The sequence below is a fragment of the Primulina huaijiensis genome, chromosome 18 (assembly GCF_012295235.1).
Source record: "Primulina huaijiensis isolate GDHJ02 chromosome 18, ASM1229523v2, whole genome shotgun sequence".
Classification (NCBI taxonomy): domain Eukaryota; kingdom Viridiplantae; phylum Streptophyta; class Magnoliopsida; order Lamiales; family Gesneriaceae; genus Primulina; species Primulina huaijiensis.
This window is the reverse complement of record NC_133323.1, coordinates 1,531,884-1,554,859: the sequence shown is the minus strand read 5'-3', so window position 1 is coordinate 1,554,859 and position 22,976 is coordinate 1,531,884. Positions and strand designations below refer to the sequence as shown.

Below are 22,976 nucleotides of genomic sequence, written 5' to 3'. Positions count from 1 at the left end.
TGAAGTTGACAGAACAAAAAGGAATTAAAGAGACAAAAGAGGAGGAATTTCAGACACAATTGCTTGGATCAAAAGGTATCCATCAAAAAGATTTGTGATTATTTCATATGATATGATATATTATAATTATATATATGTTCATATAAATATATGAGTTTTTAAGTGATTTTGTGAATGAATGAATGCTACAAAATAATTTAAACTTTGAGAAGGATTCTTCCTATAATGGAGATATGTATGTTAGCAATATAGCCAGAGTTATTGAGATATTCTTGTACTTGCAGTGTGAAGGTGAAAGTACTCTCATTTAAGACACTTTATGTAACTGTAAAAATACTTGCTGGTTTTTAGACAAAATGTTGCGAGTAATAAAATATTTTAAAAATGGTATGCGGGGATTTACAAAGGCGATGCCATCTACTTGTGTGCAAATAAAGTGTACACAAAGATATATTAAATATACATACATATGTATACTTATATTTATATATACATATACGTATATTAGGCCAGAAATTAATTAGCAAAACAAAAAGAGATATTTTATAAAGCATGTTATAAAAACCAAACAGGCCCAGTTGCAAACCCTGATCTCACCCAAAATTTTTCTAAAAATAACCGCCTCTAGTTTCATTCATTGTAAAAGAAGTTTTTTTTTCTTTTTCCTTTGTGCAACGTATCATTAGCATTCTAAGAATATGCATGATGCATGTGTTCTTTCGTACCTATTTCAAGTACATTATTTGATTATTGTTCGACGGGATATCAAATTTTCCTTTATGATTGATTAAACATGATATTTTCGGACTATATAATTTAATATATATATACATATATTTGATACGATGGTGGATTTTGTTGGAGAGAGTAGGCGTCATTTTAGGATGATACGTTGCACAAAGGAAAAAGTTGGCAGGACACGAAATAAGACATTGATGAATGATGACATTGGATATTCTGCAGAGGAATCACGCCTTCCTAGATTAAATATGCATTTTACAGTTGCTAGGGTACATACTTGTTCATTTCTCAAAATTCATTTAAAAAAACCAGGTAGAACTTGCCCATTAATAAACTTTTATAACTTAATATTTGTCGTTTTATCAAATGTAACTCGAATCATTTTAATAATATAACATGTATAAGGGACGTGTTTCTGACTGACAGATAATTTTTTAAATAAATGATCAATAAACAATTAAGCATCAAATATATATAGGTAATTAAAACTTACAAATATATATATAGCTTACAATTAGCTCGTGTATATACATAGCCTGGGGCTCGGAATACACATAAAATATAGTAGTTGTACACTAACCCTACCCTTTCACCCTCTAGCTTTAAGTAAAAACTCACACGACTTTTGCCGTGATATATGATCTCTTTTTCAGCCGCATCATGTAATTCTCCCACTTTAATTTCGAACAATTTAATACCATCGAGTTTAATTCTCTGTCGATCATTTAATTACTTACTAGCACGTCCCTTTAATTAGTGTCGCAGCTTGGAACTTAGGTAGTAGAAATAGGAATTAAAAGTGTGCATGGTTAAATATAGAAAAATTTAATTTAACATTAATTACTTTCTTACAAGTTTTAATTCCTTGTTAAAAGAAAATTGTTAATTAATAATTAGGAGAAAAGGTGTTGTTTGATACAATGGCAAAAAAAACGTTGTTCTTTCTGGGTTTATAATCATTACATTGATGAAAAAAGGAAATGGGCATCACTTATTAAATGAAAGATACACATTTTTGTAGAAAAAGCAGCACAGGTGGGCAGGCTGAGTAAAAAATTATATATACAGACTCCCTCCTTGAATTCATCCCTTTTACAGTCTAAATCTACATTTCTTTTTTTCTTTCTGCTATGACTGCTGAACCCTCTTTTCACTCTTTCTTTGGGTTCATCTTTTGAGAACTATAGTGTAGTAGCTCCCCTCTCCATGGAACTTGCATTAGAGATTACCATTTACTATTTGTAAATTAATGGGAATTAATTATCTTGGTATAATGGTACGAACGTGATGCATCATATATACACTTATATTTTACACTATCTTGAATTTGTTAACAATTATCTTACATTTTGCAACAAAAACAGAAGATATTTCATCATAATTAGTAGATTTTGTAGAAAATGTAAAGTAAAACCAAGCAATGAATTCATCTTTATCATCTCTTTTTTTTTAATGTATAATATATGTCATGTGGTCATTCTTTAGTCTTAATAGCCATCTAACATCAGTCTTTTGGGTTTGGCAGTGAAAACTCGAAACTAGGTTCTCTAAGATCTTGGAGTACTGCTTACCTCATTCTTTGTCTGCATGCACACGTATACGTACATACGATACAAATATATACAATTACAAAAAAAAATATGAAAATAATACAGATGAGATTACAATAAGATTATTCTGACGTTTGGTCGCGAAAAATACAATATTCTTCTCAAAAAACAAGAAACAATTAAATTTCGATAATAATCTATAAGGTAAAATTGCATTATTTTGTCGAAATTAATTCCGGCAGTTGTTTTGTCATGATCTCCATTTAAATTCATTAATCTTGAACTAGTACATAATTTTTCTACGTACTTTATAAATGTAAATAGGCATCCTCTTACTGATCTGATCGACTGATCGTGATTGCAGAGAAATGAGTCCGAGCTAGCCATTGTAATATAGTAATATCAGTTTAATCATGAAACCATTTAGAATTTGATCGTTAAGATAAAGCTTGAATTGTGATAATATTTTAAATTATTAAATCATTTTTTTTTATATTGCTACCATAATATAATAATAATAGTAGAAGGTTGTATAACATAAAGAATTGTTGTAGTTTTATTAAAAATAAAGACCCTTTTCCAAAAAAATTTCTGTATTAATATACATGTATTTATATGTACGTGTATTTGTGTATCAAAAGGGAAAAAAAAAAAAAAAGAAGAAGCCCGATTTTCGATAAGACATGTTCAGAAGCTATAATTTGTACCGGCCAGTAGCAATTAGTCCTCCCAAACCCTAAAATCCCTTCCTCCCTTTGTTTCTTCAAAGTAATCATATTTTTGTTTCCATATCTTCAAAGATTTGCCCCTCTCCCTCTCTGTCTCTCTCTCTCATTTTCTACTTCTTTCCCTTTTTCACAATTCAATTCACAGAAAGAGACTTGCGGACCATATTCAGAAATATCTAGCTAAAACAACCATCACTTCACTGCTTAGTAATTATAGTATATGTTATATTAAATGTATGTTTACACATCGATCATAGCTCAAATTTATTATTAACTACACACATCAAAAGATGTATTAAACGATCTAATGCGCAGCTTAACTGGAAACGTATCGAGATTTTATAAATAACATGTCTACGAATATAGGTTTTTTTTCTTCTCGTAATCGTTCTTCCAATTACAACTATTCATCAATGTGTCGATGCATGAATGTTTTTATATGATATTAATTCGACGATAGATACATCAGTAAAATGTACGCAGAATAAATATGTCCCGACTGCTAGTGGTTTAATACCAAATAGTTGTTACTTTCACGTACTTTCTAGTTTTGCTACTTTGTTGATCATAAGTTCGATCTTCTTGTTTCAAAGTGGACCCGAAATTCAATTTCTGGGGAACTTATTAATTGGGGGATTTCACTAAATTGGATACCAAATCACACGTGATGGACCACCCTAACCCTAGAAATTTGACGCCATTTGAAAATTTTGAAATTGCCCTTCATTCAAAATTGCCATAATTAATGTTCTTCCGGTTGAAAATTTCTAAGTTGACTGAATTTCTGCAGAATACGATCGTATATTTATGTAGTGCATCATTATAGGGAAACGACGTATGAATAAATTTGAGTATCTTGGACAATAGTAATTATCAATATACATGTGAATGATTTATTAATTAACTACAGAAACCCATGAAGTTGGACCCATTTATTAATTATTAATTAGCTTCATATACAAAACACAAGCGATACAAATCTATATTATACACACACAAATGCGTGTGAATTGGGCGAGAACATGGAGTGTGATGAAGTTGTGTTGTTTTTCTATGACATGGGAACCTGCTATTTTTCGTTGTTCATTGAGTAAATTTTCGAGTTAATACAATAAATGACATGCAAATCACGTTAATCAAGTAAACTCATGGACGGAACCACGATTTCATAGTTGGGTGAGCTAAAATTGAATTCATATATATAACAGATAACTATTTGATTATAAATTTATTTTGTTCTCATTAATTTATTTGAAATGGAAAATAACTTTAAATTGTGAGAATATTAGAAAATTATTGATACTTGGATATCGAGACACTTTCATTTGCAATGAAATCAAGTAAAATAAAAAAGTAAAATAAATAAAACATTCTTAGAATAACAATTGAATTTTTATTTTTATTTGGACTAATAATAAGGCTTTTGGACAAATATACGATCACTAGGACATATCATGGATGATGTTCATTAAAATATACAAATAACTTGATTTAGTGGGCCAAAATATTATTGTTTCGATTTAATGGGCTAATTCTAATATGTTGGACTTGGTTAAACGTTTAAAACTCTTAACGGACCAATACTCTTATAGTGGGCTAGCCCGGTCTGAAGTCTATGCTAGCCCACTAAATGTTTTGCTCTTTGGTACACCACACTAGACAAACCTTGTGTGACAAGCTTGTCAAAAAAAAAAAAATGCTGGTATGAGTAATCGATTGGTCAAATACTCACATGCCCCACCAACTCAAACACCCCAATAGAGCGAAAATATGTTATTTTATTCATATAGATTAAACTTGGAGAGGGTAAAAAGGGGGAAATGGAAAATTCACCATGACCCTACTCAACGTTAATAAGATTTATTTATGTAGTAAGATATATATTTTATTATTGAATAACTAATAGTCACATAATTTAATCACATCTGCAGAGTAGTTAGTTATATTTCAAAATGATATATTTTACTACAGATTTATTCAACAACTCATTATATATAAATGTGAGCAATGATAATACTGCTTTAAAATATCGATTGATAGTAATGATGATTATAGACCATTATAGTCTGAGATTGCAAAAGCATATAAAAAATATCCAATCTGAGATTTGTTGTTCAATACAATATAACCTCAAAGACTTTGATGAAGTAATAAACTCAGGTTAGTTCTAACTTCGGCTGAATTAAGCCGAATTATTAATTATGACCCATTCTAAGGCCCAACATTACTTTTCATTGGGCTGGATTGTACTTTTCTAGGTTGGGGCTAAGGTATGTTGATACCCCTACTCTGTCCTTCCCAAGTGAATACACGAGATTGCATTTAAGTTTTGTAATCTAATAACGATAACAATAAAAACAACACACACACAGAGAGAGATGGAAGAGATGTAGTTTTATCAGACATTGTCTGGTATAGAAGTCCTACCTTCTAAGTAATGAACAGGTAATCTAACACATACATAAATGGACCAGTTGAGACCGGCCAAGGAACGAACGGAGCTTCTGTTTATTGAGAATTGGGATAGTGGGATACAGGTACATGTGCACAAAAACATAATGCAAAAAGATCCAGCTAATACAAGCCTTGTATCCAATCAGTAATACTTCTTTAACAGTTAATGCATCAAAATAACAAATTAAACTCATCTGATAATCACTTCTCGACATGCGGGCAAGGTTTGTGAGTGGAGCTGCAAAGAAAAGCACAGCTCTATCAACGGTCGAACTATATGTCGGAAGCATTGAGAGCCATGACCTTGCACTGTTCATTCATGGCCACGAGTTGGGCCTCTTTTTTGTCAAGTAGAGCACTCAGTTTCACGTTCTCTTCCATCAGCTTCTGAACTTCGGATTCCTTCTGACTCTTCTCATTTTCCAACTGGAGCGTCTTCGCAACAAGCCTGGTTGAATAAAAATTAAAAACGGTTAATTTCAGCGACAAGAAACTGATCTAATCCTATTGACCGACAGTGATACTCACCAGGCTAGAAGCAGTATCAACTCATGAGAAGAGAAACTTCTTAAAAGATGGAATGATAATTATGGTCATTGCTTCGATGATCAAAAAAGGTTTGCAAGAAAACAAGATTGGAAAAAGAGAGAAGCTCAAACCAATCTAATTTTAATGTTTTAAGAAAAACTTTATAGTCCGTGGATGACTGAATTTATCAACAATTTTACAGCCTCAAATTCCAGTTGAGACATGCCATAAATATTATTCTGTATAGGGTTCGGCTTCAGTAGGTTTTTCCCATCAGAAAGGGTAACAATATAGTCTATTCTGAGGTCTACAATTACAATAGAAAATCAATGTGGAAAAAAATTGTTTGAAACATGAGTACACACAATTAGTATTGGTATTATGAAGTTCCACGACTAAAGAAAATAAAGTATGAAGAAGAAAGCGAACCATGAATAACATCTGACAAGAATTGATAGCAAGAAAAATATTGAAATTACCTAGAACAGACTAACCTTTCAAAATGCTTTTCAATTGTCTGAAATTGTTTCTCTGATGAAATAAGTGTCTCCCTTACATTAATCAAAGTACTGACATAGGATTTAAGAGACTGAAAGTCTTGCTTAACACGACAAAGCTCCTGCTCATTTTCGGCAGCTCTCTGCCTTTGTCTAGAAGTCTCCTCAACCAAATCTTCAACCCTCTGTCTCATATCATTCAGAATACAGTTAGTTCCAAGAGCAAACTGCTCCATTTCCTCTAATTTTAAAGACATGTTCTCAATTTGGACACCTTTCTTTTTTATCTCCTCCATCCCTTCTGTTACCTTTTCCTTCTCAACTGCAGTTTCAGATTCTGCCAAAATAACTCTCTTGACAAGTCCTTCCATTACATTAGCAACCATTTGTACACTTCTAAGTAATTCATTGATATAGACCAAGTCATCTTCATCAAGAGAACCCTTCTGAAAACTAAGGGCAGTCCATGTATCCTCATCTATATTATGGAAAGAAGAAACATCTATATTCCTAGACCAGCCAGCCAGGGGTACACAATTTTTATCAACAAGGCCTACACCTTCTAATTGCTTGATACCACAAGAAGAATAAGCCAAATGAGGAACCGCGATGATTCTTGCTTTTGATTTCAAGTAAGTCAATAATGCCGCAAAAGTTTTGACTCTATGCCAGAGAACATTTAATTCTTGATTTGCATCTTCGTCGGATCCTTGTATACCAGCCTTCACCTCAGTAATCTCCTCTTGCAAGGCATCCACTTGCGACTTGCTTCTTTTCATCTCCTGATTCCAGTTAACTTGAATTTCATTTAACCGTGATTTCAAAGCTGACACATCAATATCTTCTTCTGCTGCCATTACCTTTCCTATAACATTTAAGAAATTTTAAAAAACTTACAAAAGTAAAATGAGGCAAATCAGATAAATTCAGTAGGGTGTAACTAGGAGTCGGCAACAAGAATTTCAATAAATATATTTTGCAAAAACCATCGGCAGGGACTAAAAAAACTTCAAGGCTAACCCTTCTATGCAATCACATTAAGAGGGGAAAAGATTCCACAAACATTTCAGTACTTTGGCTAGAAATCAGTGGACTTCATGACTTAGTAGAGATGAGAGTTACTGTAAAACAAAAAATCTAAATAAATGGAAACTTAGTAGCCAATTCCCCACTAATTGACAACTAGATCATGCAGCAAAATGGTCTGAAGTGTTCATTCCCTGTTTAAAAAAAACTTCACCTCAAGGTACAAACAAGCACTTATCTGTCACTTCAAGGTCACAAGAAATTCAAGAATATATGAAAACAGCAAAAACTTTTTGTCAGATAGTGTGCACTGGCCTATGAATGTATTGTGGGCAGTAACAAGATGATTGTCTCCGAGAAACAAAAAAACATGTATTAAGATGCAGAAAAAATTGAGAGACCTATGTTCATGGTTTCAAAATATTTACATAAAATATCAGAACAAAAGCTTCATCCAAAGTAATGGAGCAACAATTCACAACCATCAGTTTTTATAATGTTGAAAATGAAATGATTCCAATTCTATAAACTACATTAGGAAGAAAAAACAAAGACTCGCACGAGGGCCGTATCTTCTCCAGAATGCGACAAAGCAAACGATTGGCTATTCATTAATTATCTTTGGATGTATCATTATAGGCTACGCAAACAGTCTGTTTATTCAAGATCTCCTCAAACTCTAGAGAATGAACATCACACCAGAACTGATAACGAATTTATTCATCTGTACGTTAGCTATTACTTGCTTAAGCCATAACAGTTAGCAACCTGGCACATCCAATTTATATAACAATATCGTCTACAAAATATAATTTTCCATTACCAGTATAATTCTTTATTTTTCACTAATCACTTGTTTGCGACATTGGCATTTCTCCCTCCCTGTACCCTCCAGTTACAGCCTATCCTAGAGATATTTCAGCATTTCTTGAAAGGCCCAACATCCAACATCAGTGTATAAAATTTTAACAACGTATTTTCACTTGCTGAAATGTTATAAAGTCATAGCACAGTCAAGAGGGAGAGACAACAATATATCTGCCAGAGTAATCCAAATCCGAAAAACAGTAGCAGCTATCAAGTTATACTGAGTTCAATAAATAAAGTTCGCCGTCAAAATATCATCCTATCCCTTATCTCGCTTTCATGCATATCTAACAAATCCACCAAGAAATCTCCACACTGGACCAACAAACAACGTAAAGTAAAATTAGTAGTAAGATCCATCAACATCTGACATTTCAACACATTTGGCAACCATCACATGATTATAAAAAAATTAACAATTCAAACAGAAGGAAAGCACTAATCGTTCGTGTGCCTGCTTCTTGCGGCCTCGATTCATGATTAATTAATTCAATAACATATAAATCAAAGCTACAAGAAATAGATTAAATACCTTGTTGATTTTCTGGAAAATTTGAGATTTACCGATGCGAAATTCCGGAGGACCATGAAAGTTGGGTATGAGAACTACAACAATGTTCGAATCCGTATCATTGAACTTGAAGACGGGGATTCTGGATTGAATAATGATGGAATAAAGAATAATATTTATAGGAAAGGAAGAGAGGAAAGCAAAGGTTATATTTTGATAATATCATTCGCCCCCTTCACCTATTGCCAAATAACACTTGCCTCGCTCTTAATTTTCTTTATTTTTTTTTTAAAAAAATTTTATTTCCAAATGGTTATGTGTAGTAAATAAACCTCTAAAAATAGAGTAAAAATAAATTAAATTATATTTAAACAATCACTAAAAAACTAGGTGCAATTTTTTCACCAAATTAGTAAATTTTGTTTTGGTATGTTTTTGTGTGAAAGTCTTATCAAACGATATAGTAGATTTAATTGTGTTATTTGGATATAGAAATATTTTAAGCAATGTTTTCTATATATTTTTTTCCATGTTTGTTATAATCGAGTCTCAAATGATTGGTTTCGTTGATATGGAAATTTAGTTAAATTTAATATATAGATTAGGAACTTCTGATTTTCACTATTTAAATGACAAATCCACAAATAGTTCTTGACAACCAGAGACTTCTGGTTTTCACTATTTAAATGATAAATTCTTTTCATTGGCATGTGTTGTTTCTAGCTATAGGCTTCCTCTTTATTTTAGCATATGAGATATTCTATGTTTGTCTAGCGCAGATTAACTGTCAGTTTTGGATAATTATTTTTCTTTTTTGAAGGTTTCATTTGATTGAATTATAGTCTATGACATTTGAATATGGATCATAGGTCTCTTATAGATTATTCAAAATTAAACTTTTAAAAATTTCCACAACATAACTTCACAATCCTTATTATTTTCACAAGAAACTGATCCTTTTGAATGAACACACTCAACATCAAAATTTTGGCTTTTAACGAAATTTTCATTTTTCAGAAGAAAAAATCCGGAGAACATCTTAGTATTGTCGATCGTCCTCTCATAATACAAATCCTAAAATTCACAGATATTTGAGAAAAATTTAGCAACACAAACATTTATGTTCTTGAGTAAATTTGCTGATTGACAAGAGATTGAAATCAAGATTTGTCACATGGAGATAAATATATATTCTCAGAAATAATTATGGAACATGTTCCTGCCACCTTAGACAAGGATCCATCAGTAATTTTCACAGTCAAATCTTCTCTGCATGGACAGTACTTGTGGAAAAGAGTAACATCTCCGGTCATACGATCAGATGCTCCCCAGTTCACTATCCATGGGCTTTTTTTCTTTGAATTCACAGTGAGAGCACTTAAGAAATTCCTTTTTTGTGCCACACTTCCTGTCCCCACTATGTTATATATTATTCTGCTGTGAGAACAACTTTTGCAATAACTCGAGTTGCTCCTTGCTGAATAAGCTGGAATCTGATGTGGAAGACCCTTCATTGACTGAGGCATTACTGCCTCGGCTCTGCTTGTCATGAGTTGAACATGCATACTTCCAATTTGGGGTTTTCCACGAATTTCCCAACAAGTGTCAAAGTTGTGAGTAGGCTTCTTGCATTTTTCAAACCATAACTTCCTTTTTTTGTTGATTGTCACTATTTACTTGTTGAGTGCCTCGTGCTGCCAAAGTTGAGTTCTCTATAGAATAGTCGCTGGTTTGTTCCCCCAGCTTCACTTTTTTCCTGCTTTCTTCTCTACGAACTTCAGAGAACTTCTCGAATATTCAGAAGTGGTTTCATCCCTAATATTCTCCCTCAAACTTCATCTGTGTTCCTGTTAAGGCCCATTATAAACTCGAATATTATAATTTCCTTTCAACGATTTCACGAAATTTCTTCGGACAGCCCCACTGGTTGATCTCTTCAAACACCTCCAACCGCGGCCAATGGCGTGTGAGTATATTGTGGTATTGAGTGACAGTGAGATCTCCTTGTCGGAGATCATGGAGTGTGGTTTCTATTTCAAAGATCTCGCGTGTGTGTTTTCCTTACTGAGTGAACTTCCTTAGCATCATTCCATATTTTATGGGATGTGAAGGAAATTTTAGCCGATCTCTTTTTTCCTGTAAGATAATCATCCAAACCTTCGCCGCAAATGTAAATCATTACAAATTGTGACCATTGAAGGTAGTTTTGCTCATTCAATATGTGTCATGTACTCATGTAACTTAAAAATAAAGCCTCATTTTCGATCATCAACAAACACATTAATTATTATTTTATAGTATGCTCGCAAAAGGGTTCTTCTCAAATATGCCAACAATCCAATACAATGTACATTTTTTTCCATGTATTAAATTCGATCGTTAAACATACAAATTTGAGTATCATAATCAGAAATACTGTGAAGCAACAACTTTGTCCAGGTCTCTCCAATCTCTTGCTATCTCTGTATCTGCATGAAAAGTACTATTTATTCTTTCAATTATTGCCATTGATTTCTGTTGAATTGGATATCAATTTCTCCCTTCTTATGGTTGGATTCTCCAGCTCCGGGAGATGAATGAAATCATGTAAATTTTCAGCGGCTTGTGTACGTGTTTCCTGCTTGTAGATCAGCTTCTGATGAAGAAAACTTGAGGGATGCTGCCTTGTTACAATGTGATCAGTGGAATCCAGCATGCGTGCAGATCAAACAAGACCATATATGTTTGTAATACAAAGAATTAATAAAAGAAATTGCTTATCGAAGATATATTCTCGAGTTTCATCATACATTAATTAGTCAGTGCTCAAAAATTTTAACTAGAGAAGGTGAAAATGTTTCATGACTCATGAAAATGAGTTGAAGAAATCCTAATCAAGCAATTGCAAGTAAACACGAGTTTCTTATAAAAAAGAAAGAAAGGAAGCACGCAGAATTAAAACATTTGTTACCTTGAAAATCCATACTGATAAATTATATATTATAAATTTTGTAAGACAGAATATTTAATTCATAACAAATATTATTATTATTTTTCGTCGTCTCCATACTTTATAAAACTCTCGCTTATTTGTTACTCCATGTCATTTTTAACAAGAAAAATACATATATATTGTCCTCTTTCTGGCTTTGTCCACTCCGAAACGCTATTTCACAAGGAATGTTCCTTAAGGGGCTTGTGGGCTACTATGAAGCGCTATTTTAGGCTTGTTAGGGTTCGGCTTTTCATTGACTGACAATTCAGGAGTGGCCGTGTATGTATTATTATGCAAGTTTTGTCAAGATGGAGATTTTTTGTGATACTCGGGGCCCCGATTGTCCAATCCATAAGGTCAACATCAATGCCAAATCCTTCGACTATTTATTGGGCTTCGTTCCATTCTACGGATGTTTGTTTTGAGAAATGGAAACACAATTTTAAAGCTGTAAGTTCGGTTATAATTTTGTCCCTTCTTTGAGTTTATTTGTGTTTTTGCAATATTGAGATAGAGAAATGTTTGGGTAGTGAGAAGGAATAGAGCATAAACCGTTGTCTTGTATTATATACTACCAAGGTGTTGTAGAAGTTCTTAAACATGACTGTAACTTAAAATTTTGTTCTTGGCACTGGAATTGCAATTGCTTAATTATTATCATGAAGGGAAATGTAAATTTATGTTGAAGTTATGAATTGGTCTGGAATCTGGATGATTGTTTCTATTTATATTCTGAAAGTAACGCAACGATCCTGATTACCTGCAATCATAAGATGGTTTTGGACTGTTGGAAAGGAAGTTTATTTTCAATGACACAAGTGAGAATTGGTTATTAGATGGAGTTTTGAACTTTTGCTGCTTCTGCTATTCCTAAGTTCACTAATCTGGTCATTGTTAAAGAATAATAATAACTAAGTAGCGATGAACTGATTTACTAATTGTCAAGTGCATGATACTGTATATCATGTAAGAAGCTGAGTTTCTTTATGATTTCTATTTTTGACAATGTATTGCAGGATGTAGGAAGCAACAAACAACCATCTAAGGTAAAGAAGCTACCATCATTTTTAGAGTTCGATTATTCCATATTTATCACGATATTACCAAATTGTGATTTGAATATGTGGTTATGAAACAACCATAAATTAGACTCTGCTAAACAGTTAAACCATTGGACATGTATAGTTCAACTTTCAACATCCTCCTCTCGCACTCTTAGAGATATTTTGCCCTCTCTATAGCCAAAATACGAATTTAAGCAGTTTAGTTATAGCGTTACTTGTGAGTTGTGATTATGATCTTTCTTTTTGTCAAGTTCATAGTAAAGCATTATTATTTAAAGTAGTTCCATCAATTTTCTGGTGCATCGAACTATTTCTACGAAATACGTCAAAACTGTCTCAAACATATCAAAGAAGTAATACGAGTACTTTCGGGGAAGGGTATTTGGTTCACCGGGTGTCTCGGTTTTAAATGGATAGAGATATTGGGTTCAGCGGAGAGTCTACCAGTGGGATCTGAACAAAGTGTGTGACTCAAGAACAGCGACCCAAGAGCTATATTTTGTCCCCATTAGTTGATAATTCATTGATTTTGTTAATCTAAAATGACTGAAAGATGACCTTTAATGCTGTTCTAATATATCTTTCTTGTGTAGTTAATATGGCTACTGCTGTTGACATCTTCGGCATAAATTCAAATTCATCCACTAAATTATTTGTTTAAATACTTAATCAACTCTTTTTCACTCTCTCAAAATTTCGATGTATGATCTATTAGCTCAATACCTCTGTAATTAATGAAATTCAAGAACGAAGCCTTTTTTAAAATCATGTATCATTATTATTTCACCGTGAACAACTTCAGAAGTTCTTGATTGGAATTAATTTTGCAGTAGTCTGTTAGCCTAGGAATCCATTTTTTTTATTGTGCTTGTAAACCCCTAGTGCATATCTTCATTTGTAACAAGGATTAATATCTGGTTTCTCAAATTTTTTTCAGATGATTCAAAACTATTTAGGTTGTAGGTGTAAGGGGTTTAGTAAATGGCACATACTTGTCTCTTCTATGCTTACATTTGGCTCTTCTTAAGGCTTTGAGACTTTTAACTGTCTTAGTGCTCCATTTGGTTCTGTGATTGTAGTTCTAAAGACTAAAACCTTTCAGAGAATAAAATGTATCTATTAAACTTTATTTGCTTCCTTTATCCCAATTCCCAATGTTCATACTGCAGCTTTCCTTTGACAATTTCTTAGTATAGCATCTCATGCTCTTTAAATACAAATTTCTTAACCAAGGACAAAAGTTTTCTCAGTACTTACAACCTCAACCTACTCCTTCGGCATGCTTCATCAATCTTTATAATGACCAGAATCATGTAATGTTGAACTCGCCCATTTTTCTGCTGATGTCAGACTGTAACTTCGGTGAATCGTCTTTTGTTCTGTGGCTCTCTCATGATTCTTTTGCTCTGTGGCTCTATCATGATTTACCAATACGTGGTGCTATGTAATTTCCAAAATAATGTTTTTTTCTTGGGTAAGTCAATTTTTGTGTTACTGAATTTTTTCTAAGTTCTCTGATATTGAGAGCATTGTTTCAGAATTGTATAAGGTATGCAGTACGGCAGAAGCGTGCTGACACAAAGAAAGCTCTTAAAAATCTACTCTTCAATGGGGGCTGCTCGATAACAAAGCCTGAGGTATTCATCTGGCCTATTTGAGATACATTTTCTGTGATTGATGTCCAGTGTAGCATTTTCCATTCCCTTTTCCGATATTTATACACATATTTAGATGTTTTTACACACTAATGTAATACATCAAGTATGTATCGTGCATCAATGGTCATGTGATTTCTTCCCAATGTGATTTTAATAAGAAACAAGCAATAAATTATTAACAAGAATTCTTCTTATTCATCAACCCTTTGTCCCCAATATATCTCTTTCCTTGGGGTACCCGAAATTGAAGTCAACCACCAAAACAGTCGCGTGATTTTTCAGTGCAATGTTAAAATGGGATCTGATTTACACGTCCAATAATAATTGAGTAAACAATCGTTTAAAAGCGAAATAAGTTGACGGTGTAGATATTCATCCGCTTTCTATTCAACATAAAGATTGTAGCTAAAGAGTCACACATGTCGTAGTTGAAGAGTTGGTCAGAGTATTGAATCCATGACAGTAACATGACTTTACTTGTATGACCCAGATGCTCATATCTCTTGCAAAGTAATTTGATTTAGGGATGCCTTATGGACTCATGGTGTCAATAATAATTGAGTAAACAATCGTTTAAAAGCGAACATGGTCCTAGTTCATCGTAGGTAAACCAATTGATATTGAAAAAATTAGACTTTAGGTTTGTGATGATCCTGAACTTTACTTTTTCTTGACATTGGATTCTCTAGTTTCATATAATCTTGGCTGTGCAAATTTCTGTTGAAATTTTTATTGTTTTTATGATTTCTTTAAAGCTTTCCTCTATCAAAGTTAAATCTATCTCATGTCCGGCAATTGTTTTTTGCCAATTCTTCCTATCAATGGACATCTTTTTGTCTTTTTCCTGACTTGCTTGCGTTGGATATTGAAAGAAGTTGGTTTGTGTGCATTGTGTAGAAATATTTTTCGACGATTGAAGCAGACTACAGGGACCAGTTAAACAAAAAATCTCGAATAAAGCCTGCTCGTCAAGCTCAGAGAGCTTACCACAAGAAAATGAAACGTTAGTTTATTTTCAATCTTTTATAGTTGAGTTGTTGTTGCAAAGTTTCTCTTGGATCATGGGTATGATCCTGCCTTCTTCTCAGAATGCCTCTGCACTGTGTCAGATCACTGATGTAGCACTTAAGCACTTGTCATAGGACTTATCCTTGTGAATCACATAGAAGGGTAACCAACTTAAAACTTTCTTGTCTAGTATGTCAGTGGAATGCAATTTTGTTGGTTTTTTTACACGGCACGTGAAAATGAAACAGATGTTCTATCTCTTTTTTCTACCCCTAACTTTCAGCCCAGCTAAAATTTAAAAAATATGGTAAAAACAAGATCATTCTTTGCAAAGTATTATTGGTTTTCTTCATCATTTCAACTTTTGGGAGAGATTATGGTAGTCATGGAGTTTATTGGGAGACTTGTTGTTTGGCTGGGGCTCAGATAAAAAACCATCTCTCACCAAGGAAAATATGTTTTGAATTTGTGTCCAAATATCATAGACCAATATTTATATACTTATAAAGAATTCTTGTGACTACTTACTTACGTTTTAAAGAATTCTTCTCCCTGACTCCTATATTTGCTATCCTGAAATAATTTACATCTAGTGTACTGCCCTAGGCTTACGATTTGTATTTGTTGCAGACTAATTGAATATCGTAATGATATGTGTCCAGGCTCATATGTAGTGAGTGAAACTACACTTTCTGTCAATTTTCAGGAAAGCATCGGAGAGAGAATTCTTGTGAAGATTTTGATGAATACCCTGAGAGAATATTTGAAGCTACCAATGGGAAAAGATGCTTTGAGTGGACCTTCAAACCCTGGGAGATGGGATTTGATTGGAGAGAAAGTTCGGACTGGAGTAAGAGCACATACCAAGAACATGGTGCCAAGAGTAGGATAGAATCTGATTACGAGTCTTTCATTGTCGGAACTTATGCTGATAGGAGAATTCTTGGCTTACCAACTGCTGGCCCGTTGAAAATTGAGGATGTCAAGTGTGCGTAAGTACTTAAATTGCAATATGTTTTCATCTAAAGTTTTATGAAGGATGGCATGCTTGTAGATTCTGTTATTATTGATGTTTAACTATAAGAATTGTTGTTCATGCAGTTTTCGCCAGTCAGCTTTGAAGTGGCATCCTGACAAGCATCAAGGCCCTTCACAGGTCAGATTTTATCTTCACCTTCTATATATTAAACCTAAATAATTAACAGTTATTTTCATAGTGCGGTGCATGGTAATTCATTTAATAAATCTGTCCTCATGGCTTGACTATCTCATTAAATTTGAGCCAATCCTTGTAAATGAATGTTGTCTTGTTCCTCCTTTTTGTTGGCTGAAAGATGGATGCAAATTATCTCGTGGACTTTCTCTGTTTAGTCTACACAAATTGACTGGGAATCTGCCTTCCTCTGGGTCTTCACTCGCTAGTTCTTTAGAAAGTTTCAAAAAAATTGACCGTTCAGGTTCTTGTATTTGTAACGCATGTTGTGGATTTTGCAGACTGATGCAGAAGAGAATTTCAAAAATTGTGCCAACGCATACAAATCACTGTGCAATGCACTCGCAACGGCTTGATCTTTTCTTTCCTTTCAATCTTTCATTTCAGCTTAATCATTCAGATCCCTTATAAAAGAGGTGCAATAATTTGCTGTACTTATATCATTTTATTAATATAAAAATAAACGTGCTCAGTTCCTGATTCATACCTAATTTATATTTCTTGATAATTTAGTTCAACTAAATGAGTCGAGCTTCTTCAATTCAAGCCTACATGCGCAATATTTTGCGTGAAATAATAATGGTTTGATCACATTTCACGTAGAAATAATATAAGATGTAGAGATTCAATCATCATTATCTTAACAAAATTTTCATATACTATATTATATAACGGGACTAGTTTGGACAATGACATGACCTGATACGTCTCACTAGTTGGCCTCCTGGGATTTGCTGCTTTCAATCGTCAACATCTAACTTGATCCTTCAAAGCAGACTCGGAATATTTTCCATGCACTAAAGTAACCAACCACTTGTATTTTTTTAACAGCGGGAGGGAGATTTTTAACTAACTAAATATATGGGACTCTGATCCATATAGCTTATACCTTTGATTTTGGGGTCTTGGCTGTAACCAGTTGCTTTAATCTTTCTCAAAAATACATTTTAAAATTTAGTATGTTAATACACTTTCTAATTCTAAAGCAAAAATATTCACAGTTTGATTGGAATAAACAGCAACTATGGCGGCAAAAGTCAAACCTGCCATCTTGCTCAAGGAAAGCGTGCCTTTTTGTCAATTTAAGTAACAGAGACTGATGAACTTGTCAAAATTTTGGATTTTGGATGTCTATTTTCTTATTTATGACAATTATATAGAGCTTAAGACCCGCACACCAAAATCATTTAACATAGAGAAAGTGATAAAAATTATCCGGCGAAGCAAATCCACTCGAATACCACCACGATGACAAATACACTTGCGCTAAAAACAAAGAAGAACAACAGAAGATGAAACCATGAATCCGTAAATAAAAATCAAGAAGCCGAAATGCAGAGCCCAATTCCTCTTAAATTTACCAAAATAACTTTCAGGCGGCTCCTGATAATGAATATCAAACTCCTCTCCCATATCCTCCAAAACCCCGCCGCTGCTCAGCCTCATTTTAAGCTGCCGCAGCCGCTCAGTCGCCAATCCCAGCGTCAACTTGTGGCACCGTCGCTGATACTTGAACCCGTTGATGCATCGGAGGGTCTGGGCGACCGACACGTAGAAGATGAGATGGGCCAAGGAGAGGAGCCCAATGGGCATCCAGCAGTGGCGGCATTGGAGTCGTGAAGACTGGGCCTGGCCCAGAAAGACCAGGCCTAGGAAGAGGAAGAAGAAGTGGAAAAGTTTCCAGAGCTCCTTCTTCTGGAGGTCGACTGCTCGTTTTTTTTCCAGGGTTTTCTCGAAGTGGAGCTGAATGATGGTGTTGACGGCTTGGAGGGCTGTCTCCTTTGGAATAAGATTGGGATGGTTGTGGCTGCGGTGGTGGCTTACGGCTGCGGCGGCGTTGGGTTCGTAATCTGCCATGGAAAGGTTTGAGGTGGACAGCTGTTTCAACAGTTGGTCAATGGAAACAAAGGGGTGGGTAGATAGATACTTCTATTATTACCGTTGAGTTTGTACTCCCGACATCATTTATCTACACAAGAGTACATATCAATAATTTAACGTAAATTTTTTTTTTCAATATCCGAAAATTGCGAGATTTTTTTTACTCGATCTCCACATGGGGGTGGTGTACATTTTTCTTGTTCTAAATAAAAAGGATTAATTAATCTGTCCTGGTACGAAATAAAATAATCTACCTTCCATCTATATGTAGTGTGTGTGTGTATATATAGTTTTGTTAAATATATCAATAAAATTAAAAAAACATATAAACACTGCACACTTAATAGCAATTAACAAACGCATTGGTCATTTCCACCAATGTATTGTTATAATTCAAGGGCATCAGTTCGTTCTCACATAACTAATAAAACAAGTGCACAATCAAAATATTAGCTTCATTCAAAAACAAGACTGAATATTTCGAATTTAAACGTAGGTGTCGATCAACGATTTCCTCATCTCATCAACAAGTGCGCTAGGCTGAGCTTCTCTCAACTTGAATACGCTCTCAATAACAGATAACTCCGTAGCAGTTGTGTCTGATCCACAGAATGCTGTCCAGTCATTTACTGTCAACCCAGCAGCAATCACTTCACTGCCACGATTCACGGTTCCTGCCACCAAAGGCACCTGCAGAAGGGTTGAAAGCTCATCCAAATCCTCGATGGATGTGTGAGGATGAACCTGTTATGCAAATCATGTGGGTCAAGGACAGAGTGCTAGTATAATCATGGCCAAAATTTTGATTTGAGAATTTTTTAGTTTGATGGAAGTATTTAAGACATACCAAGCCACCTCGATTGGAAAATGCACAGAAAGTGCCCACTATTATATTTCCAGCAATTGTCTGCCTGAAAACTTCAACACCAAGGACATCTGCAATCATCTCCTCAGTTTCCTGATAAAGACCGAACATCAATAACTCCCCTGCTTTTAATTAAACATCATTCAAGTTCATCCCAGAATGCCACAGTAAAAATTGGCTTCACATGGCGCGACAATCGAATTTGGAACTTTTGATGACCCAGTTTTCTAACAAATTTGGGTGAAGGCTGATACTTTCAATAACTGTGTATACTGTCCACAGTACCTCATTGTACGTGCCACATAAACAAAATGCAGAAAGTGGAATTTTTAACCAGTAAAAATTTTCCACACCTTTCTCGCTGGCAATGGAAATTATGTTTTCTTGGAATACAACATATGAGAAGTTTTTGCTACCATCCTTAAAAATATGTCAAATTGAAAAACCAACAAATTTCTTGATCAAGACAAGCATAATAATTTCTAGGTTTGCCACTTTCGCAATTTTTTTTTGTTCTCTTCTCTAAATCACAATAGGAAGTGGAAATATACGAAGAGTTAAATACCACTATAAAGTACAAAACAGCAATTTCTAGTGGGGGCAAAAGCATAGCTGTTTTTGGGGAAGAACTTCAAGAAAGATGGAATAGTAACAGTATATTTATTTGAAAGGAGAAAATCCTCCACTAACCCAAAAGTTCAACCTTTCAAAGACTAGTAAACGAAGCCAAAATTTATACAAAAATATGCATTCACTGATCCGAACTTTTGGACTACTGGGATGATATTGAAAGCAAGAACTTGATAGAAGCTGGCAATCATCAGAATTATCATGATAAAAACAATCCATGTAAATTCGGGGGCTTAAAAACAAGGTAGTACTCTTGAGAAAAAACAACATTAATAAATTCAAAAGGTTTAACTATAATTCTACAAGTTGCAGGCGATTTAGATCTAGGAAAATAAGTTTACTTTGTCAAGATCGGGATGCGTGAGAGCAACATGGTCATTGCATGCAATGCAGTTCCCTAGAGCAGATAATCTCTCCTCGATGCGCTGGACAACAACTGAATCTGGTAAACTGTTCCTCAAATGTTGTAGTTCTATCATACCAGGAGACCAAAGTATCAAAATAAGATCCAGTATGTGGTCAAACAGTAAAAGAAAAACCCATAACTATACATATAAGAGTCACAGTGTCATGAGCTATCACTGACAAAACTACGACCACCATCAAAATGCATCAATAGTTTAAGATGAAAGTCCAAAGACTTTTGGCCATAGGCATGGAAGCTAATGCCGATTCCAATTGTGTAACCGTAAAACTAAACCCAATTCTTGGCAGATAACCAAGAGACAATCTAACATGATACAGAAAACATTAACAATATTTCAGGAACCATTGGATCTCATTTTTGTTTTACCATCTTGTAAATATGTAGGCTAAGTATTATTCCTATCTGACGGCAAGATGCTATCCAAGATTCCCATCATCTCAGGACTGGATTCATAAAGTAAGAATCCATTTGTGATGCGTATGTAAATTCAGAATATGCTCGTGTCTCGGCTGTTATGTGAAACAAGTTAGTCATATGAATAATACATACAATTGATGATAGGAAAAGAGAAGTGAAGATATCCGCTTCTTAATCTCAATAATCTGTAACAGAGCTAAGCTAACTCTCATAAATGAAAAGCAGGCATAGGCCAAACTCTTAAGCATTTAATAAAATTAATGGATTTCATAGAATGGCAGGATCACCTTGATCAGTAGTATTGTGAGGCAAAAGCAATCCATTTTTATTTCCTGTCCACGGTATATTTGGGAAGGGGAGGATAGAATAGTAAGTCAGCCAATAGCATTAAGATGACTGAACTCAAAGCAGCGGCATAAAGAAACACCACCACCAAAATCAAATTACATTATTCTCGTTGATATGATGCGCTGAAAATTGTACAGAACACAAGCTCACCAGCACATAGCCGTCCGATTATTCTAGTGCCTGCAATGGAGGTCTTAACCATCGGAATGACATCAGCCAATTCGGCCTCAAAAATGCTGCCACCAAACAAGAACCACAGATAAAGTGAAATGCCAAATAAATAAAAAACCAAGCAATAAAAATTTGGGTGTCATGAAAACAAATACCTGTAGAAGTTCTCAGAACCACCAATAGCGACAAGACAGTATGCATTAGTCAGCTTAGAAAACACACCAATCTCGCAGTTGTTCTCGTATTGCAATCCTGTCCAAAGATCAAATAAACTGCGTAATTCCTTCCTAACATAAATTGATAAAAAAGGAAGTATTAATCACGCACACATGTTTGCTCGTCTGCTAGCAATACTACTTACTCGTCGCCATGGCGAACGGATATGGCACCGAACAAGGACGACTGCTATTAGATCTACCGATTTGAAAATCGATGGAAGTTCTCGAAACCAGACAGAAATTCTCGGCAGAAAACCGTGTATTAATTTAAGCGGAAGCAAAAATGGAATCAAATTAGGGTTATGTCTCTGGCGCGCAGTGTTCGAGTGTGGATATATTAAATTTTTTGTTGAGAGAGACGTAAAGTCGATTACTGAATTTCTATGACTGAGCTTGAGAGATACTTGGGCTTCTACCTCCACATCACAAAATCAAATTGGTCTTATTAAAAATGGACTCTTGTTCTGGCCCATTCTGTACGGAGTCCAGCGTATATGGGCTGGTTTTTTTTTTTTTTTCCTCTGCTACTTGTTTTTATTTGTTATTATTATTTTAGAAAGTGGCCATTTTGAAGCAAACGTCCAATTTTCCGTAAACATTATCATCTTTCTTTTACTTTCGGTGAGATGTGAAAGCTATTGAGGACATATTGATGGGTGTTTTAAGTTGGACTAATTGTAATTGTGATCAGTTGATCACAAGTTTTATTTTTTATTAACACTTTTTTGAGGGAGCCAAGTATTGTGTTGTTTAACTGGTTGATGTAGTTTCTTAGCTTATGTGTTCAGTCCGAAAATTTATCCAGCACGCATCTAAAGGTAACAACAGTGAATTTACAGTTTTTTTTTTAAAAAAAAAAGGAAAGAAAGCTATTGAGGGGTTATATAATAAATTAGACAACGACGCTAACTCGTATAATTGAAATTGTCCAAATTTTCTCAGCCGGCAAGGCTTTTAATGATTCACAACTTGAAAAAATAATATATATATTGTACTCTTATTTAGAAAACTAAGTTAGGCGTAAGAATCACCTGACTGAGATATTAGTTAGTATTATAATAATCAAAATACACTCACACATATATGTGTGAATATGAAAAGTCAGACTATATAACATGACCAGTTCGACAAACTTATGAAAATTGATATTTAATTTTTTTTAAATCACAAGTTTTAATCATTTTAAATATTTCTGAAATA

General features: G+C 34.2%; 4 protein-coding genes across 8 annotated transcripts; 1 reads left to right on the top strand and 3 right to left on the bottom strand.

Moving 5' to 3' along the window:
- Positions 1–5,505: 5,505 nt before the first annotated feature.
- Positions 5,506–9,083, bottom strand: LOC140965023 (uncharacterized). Of its 3 annotated transcripts, none has more exons than XM_073425058.1 (4): positions 8,924–9,074; positions 8,613–8,706; positions 6,496–7,363; positions 5,506–5,921 (listed from the first exon to the last, which is right to left on the bottom strand). In XM_073425058.1, the coding sequence occupies exons 3-4, from the start codon at positions 7,353–7,355 to the stop codon at positions 5,747–5,749; spliced, it is 1,035 nt and encodes a 344-aa protein (XP_073281159.1). In that variant the 5' UTR covers positions 7,356–7,363; positions 8,613–8,706; positions 8,924–9,074; the 3' UTR covers positions 5,506–5,746. The 3 variants fall into 3 exon arrangements, with proteins under 3 accessions (XP_073281159.1, XP_073281160.1, XP_073281157.1); XM_073425059.1 differs by lacking the exon at positions 8,613–8,706 and adding an exon at positions 8,348–8,426; XM_073425056.1 differs by lacking the exon at positions 8,613–8,706 and having other exon boundaries at positions 8,924–9,083.
- A 2,920-nt stretch (positions 9,084–12,003) lies between these two features.
- On the top strand, positions 12,004–17,483 carry LOC140964278 (uncharacterized). 3 transcript variants are annotated; one of them, XR_012172854.1, is made up of 8 exons: positions 12,004–12,326; positions 12,893–12,922; positions 14,479–14,577; positions 15,496–15,601; positions 16,313–16,598; positions 16,708–16,762; positions 17,101–17,250; positions 17,367–17,483. XR_012172854.1 is itself a non-coding variant. In XM_073423911.1 (7 exons), exons 1-6 carry the CDS (start codon positions 12,168–12,170, stop codon positions 16,725–16,727), a joined length of 696 nt encoding a protein of 231 aa, XP_073280012.1. In that variant the 5' UTR covers positions 12,004–12,167; the 3' UTR covers positions 16,728–16,762; positions 17,101–17,283. The 3 variants fall into 3 exon arrangements, 2 of the variants coding, with proteins under 2 accessions (XP_073280012.1, XP_073280011.1); XM_073423911.1 differs by lacking the exon at positions 17,367–17,483 and having other exon boundaries at positions 16,313–16,594; positions 17,101–17,283; XM_073423910.1 differs by lacking the exon at positions 17,367–17,483 and having other exon boundaries at positions 17,101–17,283.
- A 441-nt stretch (positions 17,484–17,924) lies between these two features.
- On the bottom strand, positions 17,925–18,827 carry LOC140964280 (uncharacterized). Its single transcript, XM_073423914.1, has one exon. The coding sequence runs from the start codon at positions 18,674–18,676 to the stop codon at positions 18,086–18,088; it is 591 nt and encodes a 196-aa protein (XP_073280015.1). The 5' UTR covers positions 18,677–18,827; the 3' UTR covers positions 17,925–18,085.
- Positions 18,828–19,024: 197 nt separating this feature from the next.
- Positions 19,025–22,113, bottom strand: LOC140964279 (eukaryotic translation initiation factor 6-2-like). The gene is made up of 7 exons (XM_073423913.1): positions 21,920–22,113; positions 21,714–21,810; positions 21,538–21,623; positions 21,327–21,371; positions 20,537–20,667; positions 19,548–19,658; positions 19,025–19,444 (listed from the first exon to the last, which is right to left on the bottom strand). The coding sequence occupies exons 1-7, from the start codon at positions 21,927–21,929 to the stop codon at positions 19,187–19,189; spliced, it is 738 nt and encodes a 245-aa protein (XP_073280014.1). The 5' UTR covers positions 21,930–22,113; the 3' UTR covers positions 19,025–19,186.
- Between the last annotated feature and the right edge of the window lie 863 nt (positions 22,114–22,976).

What these genes read in the sequence shown, in the direction of transcription:
- LOC140964280 (XM_073423914.1), bottom strand. Translation starts at nt 18,676, where the DNA reads ATGGCAGATTACGAACCCAACGCCGCCGCAGCCGTAAGCCACCACCGC.
- LOC140965023 (XM_073425056.1), bottom strand. Translation starts at nt 7,355, where the DNA reads ATGGCAGCAGAAGAAGATATTGATGTGTCAGCTTTGAAATCACGGTTA. An exon ending in ATTGAAAAGCATTTTGAAAG is followed by an intron (nt 5,922 to 6,495) that starts GTTAGTCTGTTC and finishes TTATTCAACCAG; the next exon opens with GCTTGTTGCGAAGACGCTCC.
- LOC140964279 (XM_073423913.1), bottom strand. An exon ending in CGCATCCCGATCTTGACAAA is followed by an intron (nt 19,659 to 20,536) that starts GTAAACTTATTT and finishes GGTCTTTATCAG; the next exon opens with GAAACTGAGGAGATGATTGC. An exon ending in TTTCCAATCGAGGTGGCTTG is followed by an intron (nt 19,445 to 19,547) that starts GTATGTCTTAAA and finishes TTTGCATAACAG; the next exon opens with GTTCATCCTCACACATCCAT.
- LOC140964278 (XM_073423910.1), top strand. Translation starts at nt 12,168, where the DNA reads ATGCAAGTTTTGTCAAGATGGAGATTTTTTGTGATACTCGGGGCCCCG. An exon ending in GGAAACACAATTTTAAAGCT is followed by an intron (nt 12,327 to 12,892) that starts GTAAGTTCGGTT and finishes AATGTATTGCAG; the next exon opens with GATGTAGGAAGCAACAAACA. An exon ending in GCAACAAACAACCATCTAAG is followed by an intron (nt 12,923 to 14,478) that starts GTAAAGAAGCTA and finishes GCATTGTTTCAG; the next exon opens with AATTGTATAAGGTATGCAGT.